Here is a 19,157-nt window from a genome sequence, read left to right on the forward strand (position 1 = left end):
ATCAATGAACATTTGTTCCTAATACACGTGCATACAGTGATGAGGATAACAGATGACATACAATTGAATATCCCATCTCAATTAGAAAAATAGGAAGAGAAATATTAGGATATGAATCTTTTGATTGATCAAGACCTTTGAATAAAATTGGAACGATCAAAATCTTTGCTTTCTTCTCCCACTCCCCTTTTTTTTTTAATTTTTCCCCTTTGTTTCAAGGATATGTTCTCTCTTCAGCGCAATTGAAGTGGAAAGATATTCATATGAGATAAACAACAATAAGTTCCATTTTCCTTTCTTTCTTTTACTGCTTAGGGTTCAAGGACGAGAGGAAAGAAATGTCTCATGAAAATTTGATGTAATATGAAATCGACCATGTGTGTGCATGTAGGGTCGAAGACATTGATAACATCCTTAAAAAACCAGAGCGATTCTGTATAATATATTCATAAATAGGTCATTATATAAATCAATTTACAAACACATACTAGTTTCTACAATAGAAGAGGTCTCTCTCTTGTTTATTTATTTCAAATTATATATCATCGCCCAGTGCTCTTTTCACATGTAAAAGGATAAGCAGTGGCCTGAAGAGGATGTCTAAGCATCATATCCACAGCATGCCATATCTAGGAAAGGGAAGTTCCACCTGATATCAAAGAAGCATCTCTCATTAAGCTTACAATTCTCACCAGAAATTGGCTTTCATAAGTCTACAGGAGTAGCAATAGGATTTAAGCAGTGAAAGTAGGATTATAACAATTAATAAACCTATTAAATAATAGTAGGCTTTGAATCACTGGGTCTAGGCAATCAGGACATCCACATGCACACTAGTTATTAAGAAGATTTACAAGATTGCTTTCCTTGAGGAAAGGGAAAATGTGTGTTTGTCATCAAGCATTAGCTCAAATGGCACTTCCTCTACTTTCAAGGACAAGATGGAAGATCACTAGGTTTAGACTCCCTGAATGCATATGTAATTTATCAATCAAAAGGACAGAACAGTAAAGATGCACATAACTATCACAAGGGTAACCAAATTTCAAAAACAATATGGCTATAACACCACACCACCTTTTTCTTCAAAAAATATACAGGATTATCTCTACAAATTTCGGAACAAAAAGACAAGTTAAGGACAAATTATCAAGCCAACCACAACTTGAACCTAACCTAGGAATCAGCCCTTTCTAAAGGCTAGATTCCAACCTCAATAAAAACTCTCCATGGAAACAGCACATAAATAGAGAAACGTACAAACATTTCAAATATTTTAAATGTTGCTTAAAAGTGAGAACCAACACATTCCATAAGCCCTAGAATACCAAGCTTACACTAGATTATGAATCAAGCCATCACCTTATTCCTGTTTTAGTCGGAGCTGGAAGGGCAGGCTACTTGATGTCATATACCTAAACCTAATCCCAAATAGGAGTGACCTGAAACAACTCACATATTAATCATATTTTTAATGATAACACTATTCTTATGTATAGCAATATTATACCTTTTTTTAATGACTTGTAACCAAGGCAGGGCCCTTTAAACCCACCCCTGGGGAGTAAACCACGGATGCATGATATAGCTATATCATACCATAAAACCAAACGCCTAAAGAACCATAGCTGAGAATTGTACCTAGTACACAGAGCTCCCACTTTCTGTGGGGTCTAGGAGAGGTGATTGATAAGCAGTCTTACCCCCATCTTTTTGGAAAGGTTGATTCCCAGACTCTACCCCCAACTTGCGTATTCGCATAAGGCACTTGCCATCACACTAAGAACTGTAGCTCAAGGAAACATATAAATTTTCAGGGCCACATTATGGTGTTTTAACACATTTTGAATTCCTAACTACCATTTTATGTTAGGTCCCACTTGCTTCCTCTCCTACCTCTCTCCTAACTTCTCTATGATGAGCTTTTGCTCCTCTGTACATTGGCACCTATTTGGTTCTTAATATCATGGAGAAGCTCTATCTCTAGGTCCAACAACACACTCAAAGCTTTCCTATTCAACTTAAAGGTAACTTCTAGTCTTGCAAACTTCTTCTAAAGATGATAACTAGGGAAGCAAGCATCTGAACAAGCTGCTACATCTTTGGCTTGGCTACCATGTGCTTGAAGTACTCCATATATATAATATAAAAAATTTCCATCTCAATGGCAGACTTCATGTCCTACATATTCACAAGTCACAACCAGTACCCTTTTAGTTCAATGCAAGCCAGGCACTTGATTAGGTCACAAGTGAGGCAACAAATATAATATTAAGACCCTTGAGGCAATGTGACTTTAATGAGGTGCTCACCCTTTTGATTATACTTATGTGACCCAAAGGTGAAAATGAGCACCCCATAAAAAAGGTCATACTCAGCGCACAAAACTCCAATTTTTTTTTTTTTGGAGAGGTTGATTCCTAGACTCAATCAAACCCACTACATGCTGCTTTGGGCAAAATGCACTTGCACTGAGGCCTGACCTCATTAAACTAATGGCTAAATTATATAACATACTTCCATAACAATCTATTCTCATATACTTTTAAAAGTAAGGATCCTAGGTCTAAAGGCTGATGAGATTTAGCTCAAATGGAACCTCCTCCCCTTAAAAAGAAATATGGGGGTAAAATTGTGGATTCAAAAACCATCAAGTGCATGTCTAACTTACCAATCAAAAAAAAATCCTAGGCCTCATGAAAAATAGACCCTAAATTGAAACTTAAGTTAAACATCTTCAAAGATATTTTCTTTAGGGTGGAATGAGTGAGGAGTTTAAATTTCACTTTGTCAATTGGAAGGTGGTTTGTACATCGATTCAGGATGGTGGTTTGGGGATTAAGAACAGATAATCTCCCACGGGAGTTACACAGGCAACACCAATCAGCAATTATAATACCCGATTTCCTCAAATTCTCTGTAAAAATTTTGCCCATCGTGGCTGTCCAAGCAAAAATTGCCACTTCTAGTTGAACTCTAACCTACCGTATACCACTCCATGGGAATTCGCTGTCCCCCCCTTCCTCCAAAACCAAAAGCCACGACTCTTTCAAGAGAACAGACCAGCTTCCCACCAAAATACACCCCCCCCCCCCCCCAAAAAAAAAAATCCCCCCTCTCCTTCTTTATGATTTACCATAGCAGCATATCAATCATCCAAGAATAACTTCATAGAATCTAATTCCCAATCCTATACTGCAAGTAAAAGTGAAGGGCTCCACTGAATGCTATCCCTTGAACAACCCAAGCGTAATATGCTCTAGTAATGAAGGGTTCCACTGAATGCTACCCTTCAAACAATCCATGTAATATGCCACTGAGGCATCTTTGTTCCTGACTATCCAAAGTAACTTCAAGTATCTATTCTTCAAAGTATAATCCCCACACCAACGGTTGTGCCAAATCAGACCTTTTGCTATCCCTTGCCTCATAACAAAAAAATCTAGCAAAGCTAGGCCATCTATTTCTGATATTCTTCCATAGGCTTATTGATGTAGGAGAATTTAAGCCCAAAGGGAAGAAAATAAAAATTAAAAAGGGGCACGAGTCCATTTTCTTTTATTTCTCCATGCCATGCTTAATTTATTATTATGTCTCAAGTATTTTAAAAGGTCATGTGACTTTATTGAAGTATCCGGTTAGGATTTGATTGTTATATGTAAGATGAAAGATTAGGAATCTAGGGTTGCTAGAGGCTATTATAAATTGTCTCTTTTGAGTCATTGTACACAGCCTCCTTTTCATATTTAACCTACGGAATCTCAAATTTGAATGTTTTTTTAATCTCTTTAAGCCTAGAGATTGATGTTTGGGTATTCCACTTCAATCCTATTTTCTTCTCCTAGCTGTAACCTTGTTTTATTGCTAAAATTTTCTTCTTAACCATTCTTCTACGCCAATTCAAAGTTCTCCTCACTGCATCACTTACTAAATAGGGACACCTGCTAACATCCAAGCAACACTCTCTCCAAGAGTTCCCATTTTTTTTTTTTTTGTTACTAGCCTCCAAATGAAATCCTTCTCAACAACATAAAGCCATAACCATTAACCAAGTAAAGCTCGATTAGATACTGAAAAATTTCTAATCCCTAAACCTCCAAGTTGGATAGGATTGCAAACAATATTCCAATTGACTCAACAGAATTTAAATTACTCCCAATGCCGAGAGCCTTATAACTAAACTGATTGGCACCTCCTAGCGTTTCCAACAAGACATCCAGGGTTCAAGTCCCCCAATCCCCAAAAAATGAATCATCAAAAAATTTAAATTCCTCCCATTTTCCATTCAAAAAAATTTTATTTTAATTTATTCATTCTATTGCTGCTCACCTTTAGGTCTAAATGAGAACATCTTTTACAAAACCTAGGGTTTTATCTATTATCTCTATGATTCTTATTGTTGGCATTTTTTTTTATATATAACTTATCAAGTAAACTGATTCTTATAGTGTGACAGTAGTGATACGGTTGGCCTTGTTTCAGTCATAACAAGTACCCAGGACCCTATCTTTATAATATGCTTATTATTTTAAATTTCATCACATAATAAAATACTATCGTTTACTATATAATTTTCGTTGTTGATCATTTACTTCTACATTGTGATATTGCTAGAGAATTATGATCTCCAATGTTATGTTTATTTGGGGTACAGTGGGTTATGCCGAATAGGGTAGTTGATTTGTTGGCCTGTTGGATAGAGAGGTTTACTAGACAATGTAGCAGCAATATTTGGAGTCCAAACCCATTTGTGCATAATGTGGACTATTTGAAAAGAATGTTACACCAAACATTTGAAAGAATTGAACAAGCTACAATGGATCTAAAGATGAATAGATGATCTTTTTACCTTCCTTGATGATTGGATTACGCTTTTAAGTGGTCATTCGCTCTCGGATTTGCTAGAGTTTCTTGAATGTTGTAATTAGTTTGGGTAAAAACTAGATGCATTGAAATTTTTTTTTTTTTTTTGATAAGTAATGAAATTGAATTAATCAAAAAAAAAAAAAAAAAAAAGGAGAGAACCCAGGTACAAGATGCACTGAATTTAATCATCCCTGGAGAAGAAAATACTGTTCGGGCTTCATTGGTCAATGAAACATGTGTTTGAATTTAATTGGGAAGACTAATGTATTGAATCTAAGAAACTGTAACTAAGTTTTGCCCTTTTAGTTTATTTTTTTTCTCAAACAAAATCAAGAACTATATTGCCAAAGATTGAATGAGAATAAAGCTGAAAATTAATCATACACCAAATATGATTACAAGATGCCATTAAAATGAAAGACTAAAGATAGAGAACTATGTAATAAGCATGGAAAACTGGTACAAAATAATGAAATACCAATCAACGGACAGAATGAGAAACATGCAACAAAATAACACAAGCATATAGATGATTCAAATGGTTGAAGGAAGTTGGGATAATAACTATAAGCACCCACAAATGCAATTTTTAATTTATTGGTAAGTTACATAGACACCCAATGGGTCGTGAACCCACAACCTCACGCTCCTCCTAGAACCTATGTGGGGAGGAGCCAAGGAGGTGCCAGTTGAGCTAGAGCTTATTAACTCGACATATGCAATTACTCGGTGCAGCAAATTCAATTTTGAAGCTTACCTTTTCTAAAGGAAATGATTTGAGTGATGCAATTGCAGAAATAATGCTTATGTCGAACTGGAACCAGCAGCACATGCAGCTGGCTTATTTGTGTCTCCCAACAAAATGGCACCACTAGTCTCTGATGTGCGCTGGTTGTCTGATTCTGTAACTGAACTATTCTCTATACTAGTTGATTCAGATGCAGAACTTGTTCTACCAGTTTCTTTGGTCTCCAGACGCTCCATCATGCGTGATACAGTTGCAATCCCTGCATTTACCTCTCTTCTAACTTCAGAACCAATGTCTGACATCGAAGTGTTACGAGAGAATAATCTCTCCCTCCATCCTTTTGTGCTTTTTGAAATGGATTCTTTGTATCTAAAAAGAAAATTAATCATAAATATAGACCAAGTCATAGAAGGGGAAGAAGTCATCAAGTTTATCACCCTCATACAAAACATGAAATGGTCGCATAAAGTAATACCTCATAGACACTGCATTTAATCGAGACTTTATTGATTCTGAAAGTGATTGGATTTCTGAAGGTCCTGCTCTATCTGGACCACTTGGTAACGATTGACTAGGAGACCTCCTGGATGGAAAAATTATGTAAATATAGTAGTACATGGCAAAAAAATAAAAATAAAGATTTTATATAATATAAACAAACTTAGAATAATGTAGAAGAATTGTAATGATGTAGCATCAAAGGGATACCTATCCAATCCATGTTGATTGGCAGCAAGAACAGTTGAGCCTGATGCTGAGGCTGAAACCTGGTCAGCTTGGGGAGAATATACTGAAGAAGTCAGTTGTGAAGGTTCTTCTCCCACAGTTGTATGAGGTGAAGATAGAGCAGCTACTGCAATTGCAGGAGCTGGTTCACCTTCCCCCCTCTGGACTGGAGCAGAAGTAGCAGGAGGTGAATTAGGATGAGTTGAGAATACCAAGAACTGAGGACGACCTTGAGCTGATGACCTATTCCTTTGGCCTTCCCTTCTAGCAATGTGGCGAGCTCGTCCCATTGCAGCAGCAGCAGCTAAGTGCTGGATTATACGCTCTTCAAGTTCAGCATCATTTGCACCCACCGGTAACTGCATTAAAACACAAAAGCAATGATTTGTACATGACCCTTCCCAGGTAAATTTAGCTTATATGTGACTTATTAACAAGAGAAAAGAAGCACAAAAGCATAGGCAGAGTACAAACATGTTGTAACTCAAAATCCCCCAGGGTTGGATGATGAAATATTGTGGCATTTCTAGAAGGATTAAACCTAAAACTCCTCTCTCGTTCTACTGCCTCAAGCAATTCCTGGCTGAAAGAAAAATAAAAAAACAAACATATAAATTAATATATATACCTTTCATGTGACAACCAGTAAGAAAATCAAAACAAAAATAGAGAGCAGCAAAAACCCGGTTGGATCCTTCAGGCTGATGGGTTGCCAGCACATGGGGCACTGGGAACTTCTTTGGCACCTACAAGATTAAAATAAAGTTATTTTAATGAATTTTTCTAATCAATATAACATCTGCGCCCAGACATGGAAATTTGATCAGACACTGCCAAATATCAGGACATTCTAAAGGGAAGTTAGGATTCAACGGACAGTATGAAACTAAAAGAGCTTGTACAAAAAGCAACACATTGAAATATTAACTGCACAGATTGAGAGAAGGAAGAATCACTGTTTCCTCATTCCTCCAGCACATGATACACCAATTTACTTGGAAGAACTTCCATATTTACAAGATTATCGACAGTCAGGATCTGTTCTAACTTCTAAGGCAACATCCAAGCAAAGAAAGCAAATTTGAAGACAGATTTTTCTTCTATAAGCAAATTTGAGGACAGACCACAGATAAAAAAAGTTACTACGATTTAGAAGGCCTAAGCCCAAGGCACCAAGCTATTTACACCTATATCTCTACACAATAAACATTTCAATGTTAGAACTTCTTTTCATTAAAGATTTTTTAGGATACAGTATAAAAATAAAATCCCTAAGCCCATGTCTAATTCTCTATGTTAATACAATTTTTTTATTATATAAAAGAAATGATTTTCTACAATAGAAGCCATACTCTTGAAAAGCATCCGACAAACCATTCTCAATAAAATAAGCATAAAAGACTGTTACCATTAAGTATTTCGAAATATATATATGAAGGAAAAAAAAAAAAAAAAAACATAACATTAAATTAACCAATCAATCAATCCTACAAATGACCAACAAAGGAAGTAAATGGCCAACAAACAAAATGGTTCAAATTTGCAATGCCAAAGCTTGGAGCAAATAAAACAACCTATGATGCTCATCAATATCCTCAAGCTGCTTTTCAAAAAAAAGTCACTACTCTCCTCTCCAAAAAAAACCCAACAAACAATATTTTTTTTATGGGTTTTGACATTCCCATCCGACCCCTGATTATCACCAGAAATCATAAGTGGAAAAAGTAAATAACTTCATGCTCTCAAATTTGAACTCACATGCACTACCAATCTTTTTTTTTTAAATGACAGAGCTATAACTGATGAACTTTGAGGCAAAGCCTGCTCTTGACACCTTAACAGAACTTGGGCTCCTAAATCCAATCTTCATTCACATCACTTGACTCATATATGCAATGATGAAGCACAAATATTATTGCAAAGTGACATGTCGACACCCCCATGTCAGCCCTATACCACCTGACCCATGGTTATTATCGACAATCACAGCAGTGCAAAAGGCAAATAAATTGATTGCTCTTAAAATTGAATTCATTTGCACTACCATTCAAGAATACATTGCAGATGAAACTCGTGCTTGCAGCCGGTCACCTGTATAAAATATAGAGAATTGGATTAGTTAAAATAATTCATCAAATACCAACTCGAGAATAGAAACGATACAGAATTTTGCAATAAGTATATAATACCGTCGAAGGATCACTATCACAGAATGCTTCAAGGCAAATGCTGCAAGCATCATCGCAGGCATCCTGGATTCCACCCTCAACGAAGGCCGCAGCTGACGTCAAATGGGCCTCTGACGTCTTGTCCTCCTCCTCCTCCATCCCCGGAACCTAGAAAAATCCAATTTCTGAAATTACTAATTTTGACAATTTGTACATATTCCAAATCATCGTCTAACATTAAAATCTTTTCAAAACAACAAACAAAGCAAAAACCCAATGTTCCATGTAGCAGAGTTTTAAACCCACAACCGAGAAAGAAAATCAAACCTAATGGAAATTTGCTAATTTGTATCAGTGCAGGTAATTAACACACTAAAAGCCCCAAAGCAACAACAAAAAAACAAATAACCTTCAACGAAATCGAATCAAATTCACAACAATCACAACAATGAAAATCAAAATTGAGCTCTTGAGATAACAAGACAAAGCTCATAAGAATAGAAATGTAACAATTCAACTCTACCAATTGTCTAATCGTAAATATACATATCTTATACAGATTGTCCGAACCAAACACCAATACAGAAACAAAACTAAAAGAAATCCAGTGAGAACTCGAAATTTACACCGTCTATTTGTTTAACAGAGAAAACTCGGAACCTTATCAATAGGCCAAAAAAAACCAGCAGAATTTAAATTTTCCTCCTAAAATTTTCTCAGAAACCAAACCAAACAACACAATTTATAAACAAAACATGAAAAAAAACGCACCGAATTTGCCTCCATAGAAGAATCGAGACGAATCAATCTCCGTGTGGCAGGGACGATCGAGGCTCGAAACCCTAGAAAACGTGACTTTTGACAGAGAATTGGGGGAGATTAGACGAGGCAGGCGAAGAGTAGAGGAGTTGACATAAGACTTCGACTTCGACTTCGACTTTCGACTTTTGTTTGTGGTGTTGTGAAGAGAAGGGAGGACAAGGACAAAGACAAAGCGCAAAGCGCAAAGGGAAACGAAAAATCGATCGAGAAAATTTAGCGTTCCCACTGACTACAGTCGCGCCACGTGGATTTTCTCAATGAAAGAGAATATCTTTTCTTTTTCTTTTTCTTTTTCAGATCAGTTTTTTTTTTCCCTTTCCCAGCTCACTTCTCCATTTTTTACCTACTATTCTATCCTCGACTTTTCTTTTCCTTTTTGTCTTTCCTTCTAAACCAATCAAATTAATTTACGTGTAATTGGAAAGAGAAAATAAATATAGTAAAGAAAGATAAAATACCTATGCGTTGAAAGTGGGGAGAGAAAGAGAAAAGAAAATATAAAAATATATATTTTATTTTTCTTTGGTTTGTAGGAGGAAGAAAATAATTTTTTTTTTTTTTTGTATACTTGAATACTTGATTAAGTTTTTTCTTTTTCTTTTTCTTTTTAAATAGAAGTCAATAAAATTTTATACAGGATTAAGTAAAGAAAGCAAGAAAAATTCATGCCCAAAAAAGTAAATTTCTTAACCACTAAAAGTCAACATTGAAATTCTTAAGTGAAGATTTCTTGTCATTTCTGCTCATTTTTTAGCTCAAATTGATATGTTTTCTTTCTAATTTTTTTTTTTTTCTCCTATGACCGAATAACAGATAAGTTTTACTTTTCTTTCCTTTGTAATCTCTTTCACTCGCTCTAAAAATAGTGTAATTTATTTTTTTTAAGTTAAATTACAATTTTAACCCATAAAATTTGGGGTTATTTATTTAGTCCCTTATTTTTTCAGATTTGGTACCAAGTTTTTTTTTTTTTCCCCAAACTAAGCCTCTCATTCATTTACATTATTGATCTAACTTTTAAGTGCCAACAAAGCAAAATAATCTCTCTCTCTCTCTCTCTCTCTCTCTCCCCAAATGAGTCAGAGACATTATGGAAGAATTAAATGGACCAAAATAAGAAATTCAAGTTTGAAGGGACCGAAATAAGAACAACACAATGGGTTAAAAGTAAAATTTAGTTTAAACAATAAAGGTGTAAAGTTTCAAAATAAAATAAAAAGAATAAAAAGATAGGAGTGCTAAAGCTTTAAAAAAAAAAAAAAAAAACATTTTTAATTGTCTTTTTAACCGTCCAAACAAATTGATTAGAAATGCGTGCATGACATGTGAAGTGCGAATGATTGACCTTTGTATATTTCTTGTCGCCATATGGCAAGAGTTTAATGTTATTATTATAATGCGGATTAAAATAGCATTGGCCAATTTTGATAGATAAGATAAAAAATAGCCTGAAAGGAAACTTCCGCGTTATTATCATTTTTATTTTTATTCCTTTTTTTGGATTATTTTATCAATTTTACTTCGATTTTCTGCCCAATGATGAAAAATACTAAAATAGTCCTGTTGAGCGGTGCTTTTGTTTTCTCGTTTTTAGCCTCCACCTCCACTGCCACACTCACCATCATCAATATGCAGCTGCAGCAGCATTTTAATTATAACCTATCCTTTAAAAATAAAATATATTAAAAAAAAGTTTTTTTTTTTTTTTTGGGAGAAACCGAGAATGGGAAGAGAAGATAGTCTTTGAATAATACAGTATTAAACTTCGGCCACTCCTTGTGCCTTTGGCAATAGTTATTTTTGTCAATTTATTTTTACTACTATTTATGGATCTTATTACACTTTTTTATATTATTCATGGGTCTTATTATACTATTTTAATTAACTTTTACATTTATCTATAATACTTTCAGCAAAAAAAATTTCAATTTCAACAAAATAAGCGAATCTCAAACAGACCCTTCATCTCAAAAAAAAATTCCTCCACTCTGTCGTTTTACACGAAACAAAATTATAAAAATTTCCTCCACTAAAAAATATCTTTAGACTTTTTGTGGGTCCGAGAGGTCTGCAATCCGGCCCAAACTCTATCTGGGCCCAGGGCCCATGCCGAGGAGGTATCTTGCCGAAGACGAATGATCAGTGGCCGAGGTAGTAAGGGGAACGGCTGAGAACTTACCCTGTCCTTGGCATTCCAGAGCTTCAATGGGAAGACCAACACCATGGTGTAGGCAATCCCCAAACAGCCCCCTCAAGGGGATGTGAACAGAATGGGGCTCATAGGGAAGCAGGGTGTGAAATTGGACCAAGGAAAATGCGTCCCCTCTTCAGTAAATGCACCTACCAATACCCAGAGCTGATTAATGAGAAAAGACGTTTGGACGGTGTAAACTTCGATCCATGCAACTAATAAAAAGTTAGACGGGACGGTTGATGGGATGGATACAGAAATAAGCTCCTGCCTGACCTACAAGTGGAGGGTCAGGATCAACCAAGACGGACTATATAATAAAAAGGAAGGTGCACCAACAGGGGGTTGGGAAAAATGGCCAAAAACCAGAGCCTCCCAGCCCACCTCCAGGAGAAAGACTCCAGGGGTGAAGGAAAACTTAAACTTGTACGAACACCATGAAAAACCAACCGCCTGTCGATCAAGGTCTAGCCTTCCAAACCCACGCTCTACAAATGATATTGTTAGGGCCTTTTCACGTGCGAACCCGACACTGTTACGGTCCGCCACGAATCGTGTCCTTACAATTGGCGCCGTCTGTGGGAAGGCTTGTGTGTTGGCATAGGCGGTAGGTCGAAATAGTTCCTTTTTTATTCCTAACAATTGGTTATAGAGTTTCAGCATAAAGTTCCGTTAGGGGCTATGCTTCTTGATTAGGGGCTACGTTTGTCAGCGTTAATCGCGCGAATAATTCTAGAGGCTTGGCCGAGGAGCTAACTCCCGTAAAACCAAGTTCCAGTGCCAAAGAAAACTAGGTTTTGGACAGAACCAAGGCATTGCATGGTCCACGGACTCAAGCCTATGGGGAAACCAACTACTTGGATGAGGAAAACTAGGTTTTGGACAGAACCAGGGCATTGCATAGTCCTCGGACTCAAGCCTATGGGGAAACCAACTGCCTGGATTAGGAAAACTAGGTTTTGGACAGAACCAGGCATTGCATAGTCCTCGGACTCAAGCCTATGGGGAAACCAACTACTTGGATGAGGAAAACTAGGTTTTGGACAGAACCAAGGCATTGCATAGTCCTCGGACTCAAGCCTATGGGGAAACCAACTACTTGGATGAGAAAAACTAGGTTTTGGACAGAACCAAGGCATTGCATGGTCCACGGACTCAAGCCTATGGGGAAACCAACTACTTGGATGAGGAAAACTAGGTTTTGGACAGAACCAGGCATTGCATAGTCCTCGGACTCAAGCCTATGGGAAAACCAACTGCCTGATTAGGAAAACTAGGTTTTGGACAGAACCAAGGCATTGCATGGTCCACGGACTCAAGCCTATGGGGAAAACCAACTACTTGGATGAGGAAAACTAGGTTTTGGACAGAACCAAGGCATTGCATAGTCCTCGGACTCAAGCCTATGGGGAAACCAACTACTTGATGAGGAAAACTAGTTTTGGACAGAACCAAGGCATTGCATGGTCCACGGACTCAAGGGGAAACCTTGATGAGGAAAACTAGGTTTTGGACAGAACCAAGGCATTGCATGTCCACGGACTCAAGCCTATGGGGAAACCAACTACTTGGATGAGGAAAACTAGGTTTTGGACAGAATCAAGGGCATGCATGGTCTTGCATGACTCAAGCCTATGGGGAAACCAACTACTTGGATGAGGAAAACTAGGTTTTGGACAGAATCAGGGCATTGCATAGTCCTCGGACTCAAGCCTATGGGGAAACCAACTGTCTGGCTTAGGAAAACTAGGTTTTGGACAGAACCAGGGCATTGCATGGTCCACGGACTCAAACCTATGGGGAAACCAACTACTTGGATGAGGAAAACTAGGTTTTGGACAGAACCAAGGCATTGCATAGTCCTCGGACTCAAGCCTATGGGGAAACCAACTGCCTGGATTAGGAAAACTAGGTTTTGGATAGAACCAGGGCATTGCATAGTCCTCGGACTCAAGCCTATGGGGAAACCAACTACTTGGATGAGGAAAACTAGGTTTTGGACAGAACCAGGGCACTCAAGCCTATGGTACCACTAGGTTTTGGACTTGCATAGTCCTTGCCTATGGGGAAACCAACTACTTGGATGAGGAAAACTAGGTTTTGGACAGAACCAGGGTATTGCATGGTCCACGGACTCAAGCCTATGGGGAAGCCAACTACTTGGATGAGGAAAACTAGGTTTTGGACAGAACCAGGGCATTGCATGGTCCTCGGACTCAAGCCTATAGGGAATCCAACTACTTGGATGAGGAAAACCAGGCACTAAGCGAGATTTAGCTATTATGCGTGACGTCGAAAATGGTGCTTATATCTTCGTAAGACGAAGGTTAGAAATGAATCTAAGGCCTCTGTGGGTGCAAGTAAATTAGGGTTTGGGGAACATGATGATAAATGTATTGCATGCATAGCTATTTGTACATGTTAAAATGAATCAGCGCAGAGTTCATAAGCAAATAGTGCGTATCAACGAGGGCGGTTAACGATGTAATCAGAAGGAAAAAGGAAAAATAAGATTTCATATATACATGTTCAAATGCTTGTAAACCATCAATAAATTAGGAAGTTTGTGAAAGGAAAAGAAACAAGTTAATCGTTCAAATAGAAACGAATACAAAAGCCCAACCAAGGCTTCTACTTTTCTGCTTTTTTGTCGATGACATCTTGGGAGATGGGAACAAGATCAGCTTCGATGCCCGGAATGACAATTCCGCCTCGAACAAGGCTAGGTCACCTAGGTCACCAGGAGGGTCCTCGGATTGGTAAACTAAGTCAAATACCCCGAACCCTTCCTCCGGCTGATCTGGCTCACCTTCGTCCTCTGCTGCTTGATGAGACGAAGAGGGGCCCACCAGGGGGATGTTCTTGGGGACAGCTGGCTCCTGCGAGATTAAAAATCCCTTCTCTATCACGGTAATTTTTGGAAGCCAAGGACGGCGGGCATTGATCACGTGCATCGCGTCCCCGAATGACTTCTGAACCGGAGGGTACCCTAGTATTTTGTGAGCTGCACGGACTTGGCCATCACTGTCATTCACAAAAACCGCCGCTTGTAAAACGGTCTCCGAGTCTGCTCGATTGACTAAATGAAAATGTCGTGTATAGGCACGTTCATCTACAAAAGCAACAAACATATATGCATGGTTAGTTATCGAAAGACGTTAGGTTAGAATGGTTTAAAGGGTTATCCCTCTTCCATTCCTAATACCCCACCTGGTTCTCCTTCTACTACGGGGCATAGATCGCCATCATGCCACTCCCTAGAGACGATAAGGAAATCCTTGTTCAGTCCCTTGTTGGAATTAGGGAGGCACTGGATCAACCGAACCCTATCATCCCTCGACCTCATGTAGTAGGTTTTTCCTTTCAATTTCTGGAGGTTATAGCACCAGTTTACATCATGGTAGGTCAGTCTTAAACCCATCTTCTCGTTTAAAGCGTCCACACAACCCAAAATCCTAAGAACGTTGCCAGCGCACTGGGTAGGGGCTAAACGAAAATGCCTGAGGTAACCCCTCGTCACTGGTCCCATAGGGATTCTCATACCTCCCTCTACAAAGGCGAGGACGGGAATTACAACCGTGCCCGTTCCCCTCTTAATGTGCCATTCCCCCATCTTACAGTGCTCCAAACTTACGTTGGGGGGAATCCTATAATCAACGATGAACTTATTCATCGCCTCTTCAGTATCGACCAACTTCCTCAATCTCAATTTAGTCGTCTTTGTCATTTACTAAAACAAACCTAACCCGCGGCGGAAAAGAAAGGGAGCCAAAGAGAAATAAACTCAAAAAAGAAAAAACACGAGTTAATGGAGGTAGGGAACTTACATAAAAGGAGAATTACGCTTCGGATGGGCTATATGTGCTTGAGATAGACTTGAATTTGGGCGGAAGTTCGGATGAACCCTGGATACACGCACTAAAACTCTTAAGTACAGAACTGGAGAGACAGATCCATCTCCAAAAAATCTTTTATACTTTCTAGGGTAAACTGCATGCCCTTTTTCCCGCCCAAAGAGGCCAGGAGATCACCACCGTTCGATTTCCATCACACCGTTGAACGTGGGAAGCACCAAGCCGCCCGTATTTAATGAGGCCACGTTTCGCCTTCCAACGGCTCTAGGAACGTGCCTTGGGCAGGTGAAAAACCTCGGGAATCGATAGATGACAAGGATTGATAGGCATTGGCAGATCCCTGATGTCATCAAAACCCTCCTATCCGTCCGAGGGGACGGATAGCAGGATTTTGAGGGGCTATTGTGGGTCCGAGAGGTCTGCAATCCAGCCCAAACTCTATCTGGGCCCAGGGCCCGTGCCGGAGAGGTATCTTGCCGAAGACGAATGATCAGTGGCCGAGGTAGTAAGGGGAACGGCTGAGAACTTACCCTGTCCTCGGCATTCCAGAGCTTCAATGGGAAGACCAACACCATGGTGTAGGCAATCCCCAAACAGCCCCCTCAAGGGGATGTGAACAGAATGGGGCCCATAGGGAAGCAGGGTGTGAAATTGGACCAAGGAAAATGCGTCCCCTCTTCAGTAAATGCACCTGCCAATACCCAGAGCTGATTAATGAGAAAAGACGTTTGGACGGTGTAAACTTCGATCCATGCAACTAATAAAAAGTTAGACGGGACGGTTGATGGGATGGATACAGAAATAAGCTCCTGCCTGACCTACAAGTGGAGGGTCAGGATCAACCAAGACGGACTATATAATAAAAAGGAAGGTGCACCAACAGGGGGTTGGGAAAAATGGCCAAAAACCAGAGCCTCCCAGCCCACCTCCAGGAGAAAGACTCCAGGGGTGAAGGAAAACTTAAACTTGTACGAACACCATGAAAAATCCACCGCCTGTCGATCAAGGCCTAGCCTTCCAAACCCACGCTCTACAAATGATATTGTTAGGGCCTTTTCACGTGCGAACCCGACACTGTTACGGTCCGCCACAAATCGTGTCCTTACACTTTTCAATTTTCACCATCAATGTAATTTAATAGTCTTTTATTACAATTTCTTTATATATACATTAGATTTATTACACGTACATTGCATGGTCTTTTTTATTTATTTGTTTTTGGTTTTGTGCTATAATGTTTAAAAGTGATATATAATTAACCATGTGTATTTTTTTTATTTAAAGAAAGAAGTAAGGTAATGTGGAATAATGTTTAAAAATAAAATAAAAATAGTTTCCTAAGTTTTAAACTAAATGGAAAAAATAAAGGAAAAAACCTAAAACTTAGAAACAATAAATTACTTTTTTAACCCGTTTATGTTTTTTAATTTAAAATCATTTAACTAAAAAATATGAGTATTTTAGAGAGTTTAAGAATTTATGTAAAGGTATTTTAGTACACAAAATGTTAAATCTCAAACATGAAAACATGTTATTTATGGTATAAAATAGATGATACATATGAGGTAGGCATATTCAAACCATGGTAACTCGCTTGAAAACATAAATAATAATAATAATAATAATAATAATAACATTTGAACAAAATGTCATTGACAGTGGTTTATATTACATTAATAATGAGAACAAAAATTTCATAAAAATTAATAATAATGAGAAGGAAATACAAATTAAAAAACCCGAGTACTGTTGGTTCTCCACGTGCAAGGTCCAGCCCACATGGTAGCAAAGCCCATATATGGGTTTGTCATGTTTAGTTTTGTACAAGACCAGCAAAGGCCCCAAATTCAAATAGGATTAGGAATAAGAGGCAGTTGGTTTGCTTATAAAAGCAAGGAGCGCCGCATAAGGTGTGCTACCAAAAAAAAGAAAAAAAAGGACAATAAGGAGAGAGATGTGTGTGAAGAATAAAATAGAGAGGAGAGAGCAAAATGTTATCACCTTTGAGATAAATAATTTCAAAATTTAGTTACAAAATTGGTTGTAATCTAAAATTACAACCTTAATAAAATAAATATTACTACATATTTTGAAAATCAAATGGTTAAATTGCATGTTCATTACACTCTTAATACATATGTCAAATTTTGTGTCAATCGAATATTATTTACTATATGATTTATATGCTTATATTTTTAATCATAATTTTAAATTACAAAAACTTGTAATTTAAACAATTTATTGATGACATAACTATTGATCTTTAATTTTATAGAAATTTTGCAAAAATTGAGGATATAAGAAGAAAATGTAGTGTCTGGAAATAGCTTATTTAGCTGAAACCGATAAATAAAGTTAAAAGGTAACTGAAATAGTACATTGAGACTTATGAATTGTGTAGGGTCACAGTTCAAGACCCAAGCCCAAAATGTGTGGAGTCTTGATCCAATGAGCCCAATACAATGAATTTATAGAGAATGGATCAAAGAATTAGGTCCTAATGAATTAGACAATGGTTAGTATTGAATTGCATGGCGATCAAACACAAATAAATGATGCTGATATCAATAAACTTTCAGTCCGAGGAGGTTAAATTTGTATATAGTGATCACTTTAGAATATCAGAATGATTTGGATTGCTATACTATTTTTTCTCTCCCCTTTCGGATCCCCTTCTCATGGAGGGTCTCTCACATTATATAGCTTCTTTTGGATCATCTTGATCCTACACTTGTTGATTATCTAAGTCCCTACTTGAGTGCTCGTCCCATCAGACACCCCTTTCTGCTTTCTGTGAGTTGTGGTAGCCAAAACAGCACTGTTCAGAGGTCTTCTCCACATAAATGCGGCCAGAAAAGTAGTTGCAATGCATTTAATGTGGTGGTAGCAGTTTTTCCTTAGATATTTTGAGTTTCCTTCTTTCTTGTATGTTTATGAGGCACATTTTTATTGTTAGAGCCTTTTGAAGAGTCACTTTAATTGCCAGAGTACACACTTGGACTACATTCGTCGTATCCAAGGAGGTATTCCTCCTCGGATCTCCTTCCATTCATCCCCCACTTATGAGACTTTAACTGGGAACCCCTTAATAACTATTCGTTCCTACAAATAGTATCAAAAAGTACAATGTGACCTATAAATAGTAGAAAAAAATAAGCTGAATAGAAAAAAAAAAAAAAAAATCTTTTTAAGCCATGCCAAATGCACACGTAATCCAATGGTGGATTTGTCAAAATTTACCTTCAATAAAAAGATATTGAGTAAGGTTGTAGGCTATAACCCAAAGAAAACAATTAAATTTTCTTTAGCCATGAGACATACACAGGAAGATTTATTATTGTATTTGGTGAATCTCAAGTTAGGAATAAACTTGAGAATTATTGTAATTGATTTAATAATAGTAAATTGATTTAGAGTTTGTTCCGTGATTTTCCCTTTAAGGAGAAAATGTTTTTCATGTAAATATTATATTCTTGCGTATGATTGCTATTTTGGATTGAATTCAAGTAATAATATCATTCGGGACCCAACAAGTAGTTGAGGTGGCTAGTTCTTAAAAAAATAAATAAATAAAATTAAGGTGGCATCTAGTAACTCCTAGAAATGTATTCCACCATAATGCATTGTTGAAAATATAAATCGCTACTTTTAATAATTATAAAAGTAGAAAAACTTATGTAATTTTGTATAAATGATGCATTTAGAATTATAAAGAGCAAGAATATATGAGTAAATGCATTTAATTTCATATATTAATTATTTGTAGGTGATAAGTAAATGGA

The 19,157-nt window shown here is 37.5% G+C and overlaps 1 protein-coding gene across 1 annotated transcript; it reads right to left on the minus strand.

Moving 5' to 3' along the window:
- Positions 1-406: 406 nt before the first annotated feature.
- Positions 407-9,546, minus strand: LOC115982137 (E3 ubiquitin-protein ligase RHF2A). Its single transcript, XM_031104660.1, has 9 exons — positions 9,280-9,546; positions 8,530-8,676; positions 8,385-8,431; positions 7,024-7,086; positions 6,815-6,923; positions 6,323-6,699; positions 6,090-6,197; positions 5,624-5,983; positions 407-649 (listed from the first exon to the last, which is right to left on the minus strand). The coding sequence occupies exons 1-8, from the start codon at positions 9,292-9,294 to the stop codon at positions 5,671-5,673; spliced, it is 1,179 nt and encodes a 392-aa protein (XP_030960520.1). The 5' UTR covers positions 9,295-9,546; the 3' UTR covers positions 407-649; positions 5,624-5,670.
- Between the last annotated feature and the right edge of the window lie 9,611 nt (positions 9,547-19,157).

The sequence above is a fragment of the Quercus lobata genome, chromosome 1, assembly GCF_001633185.2.
Source record: "Quercus lobata isolate SW786 chromosome 1, ValleyOak3.0 Primary Assembly, whole genome shotgun sequence".
Lineage (NCBI taxonomy): Eukaryota > Viridiplantae > Streptophyta > Magnoliopsida > Fagales > Fagaceae > Quercus > Quercus lobata.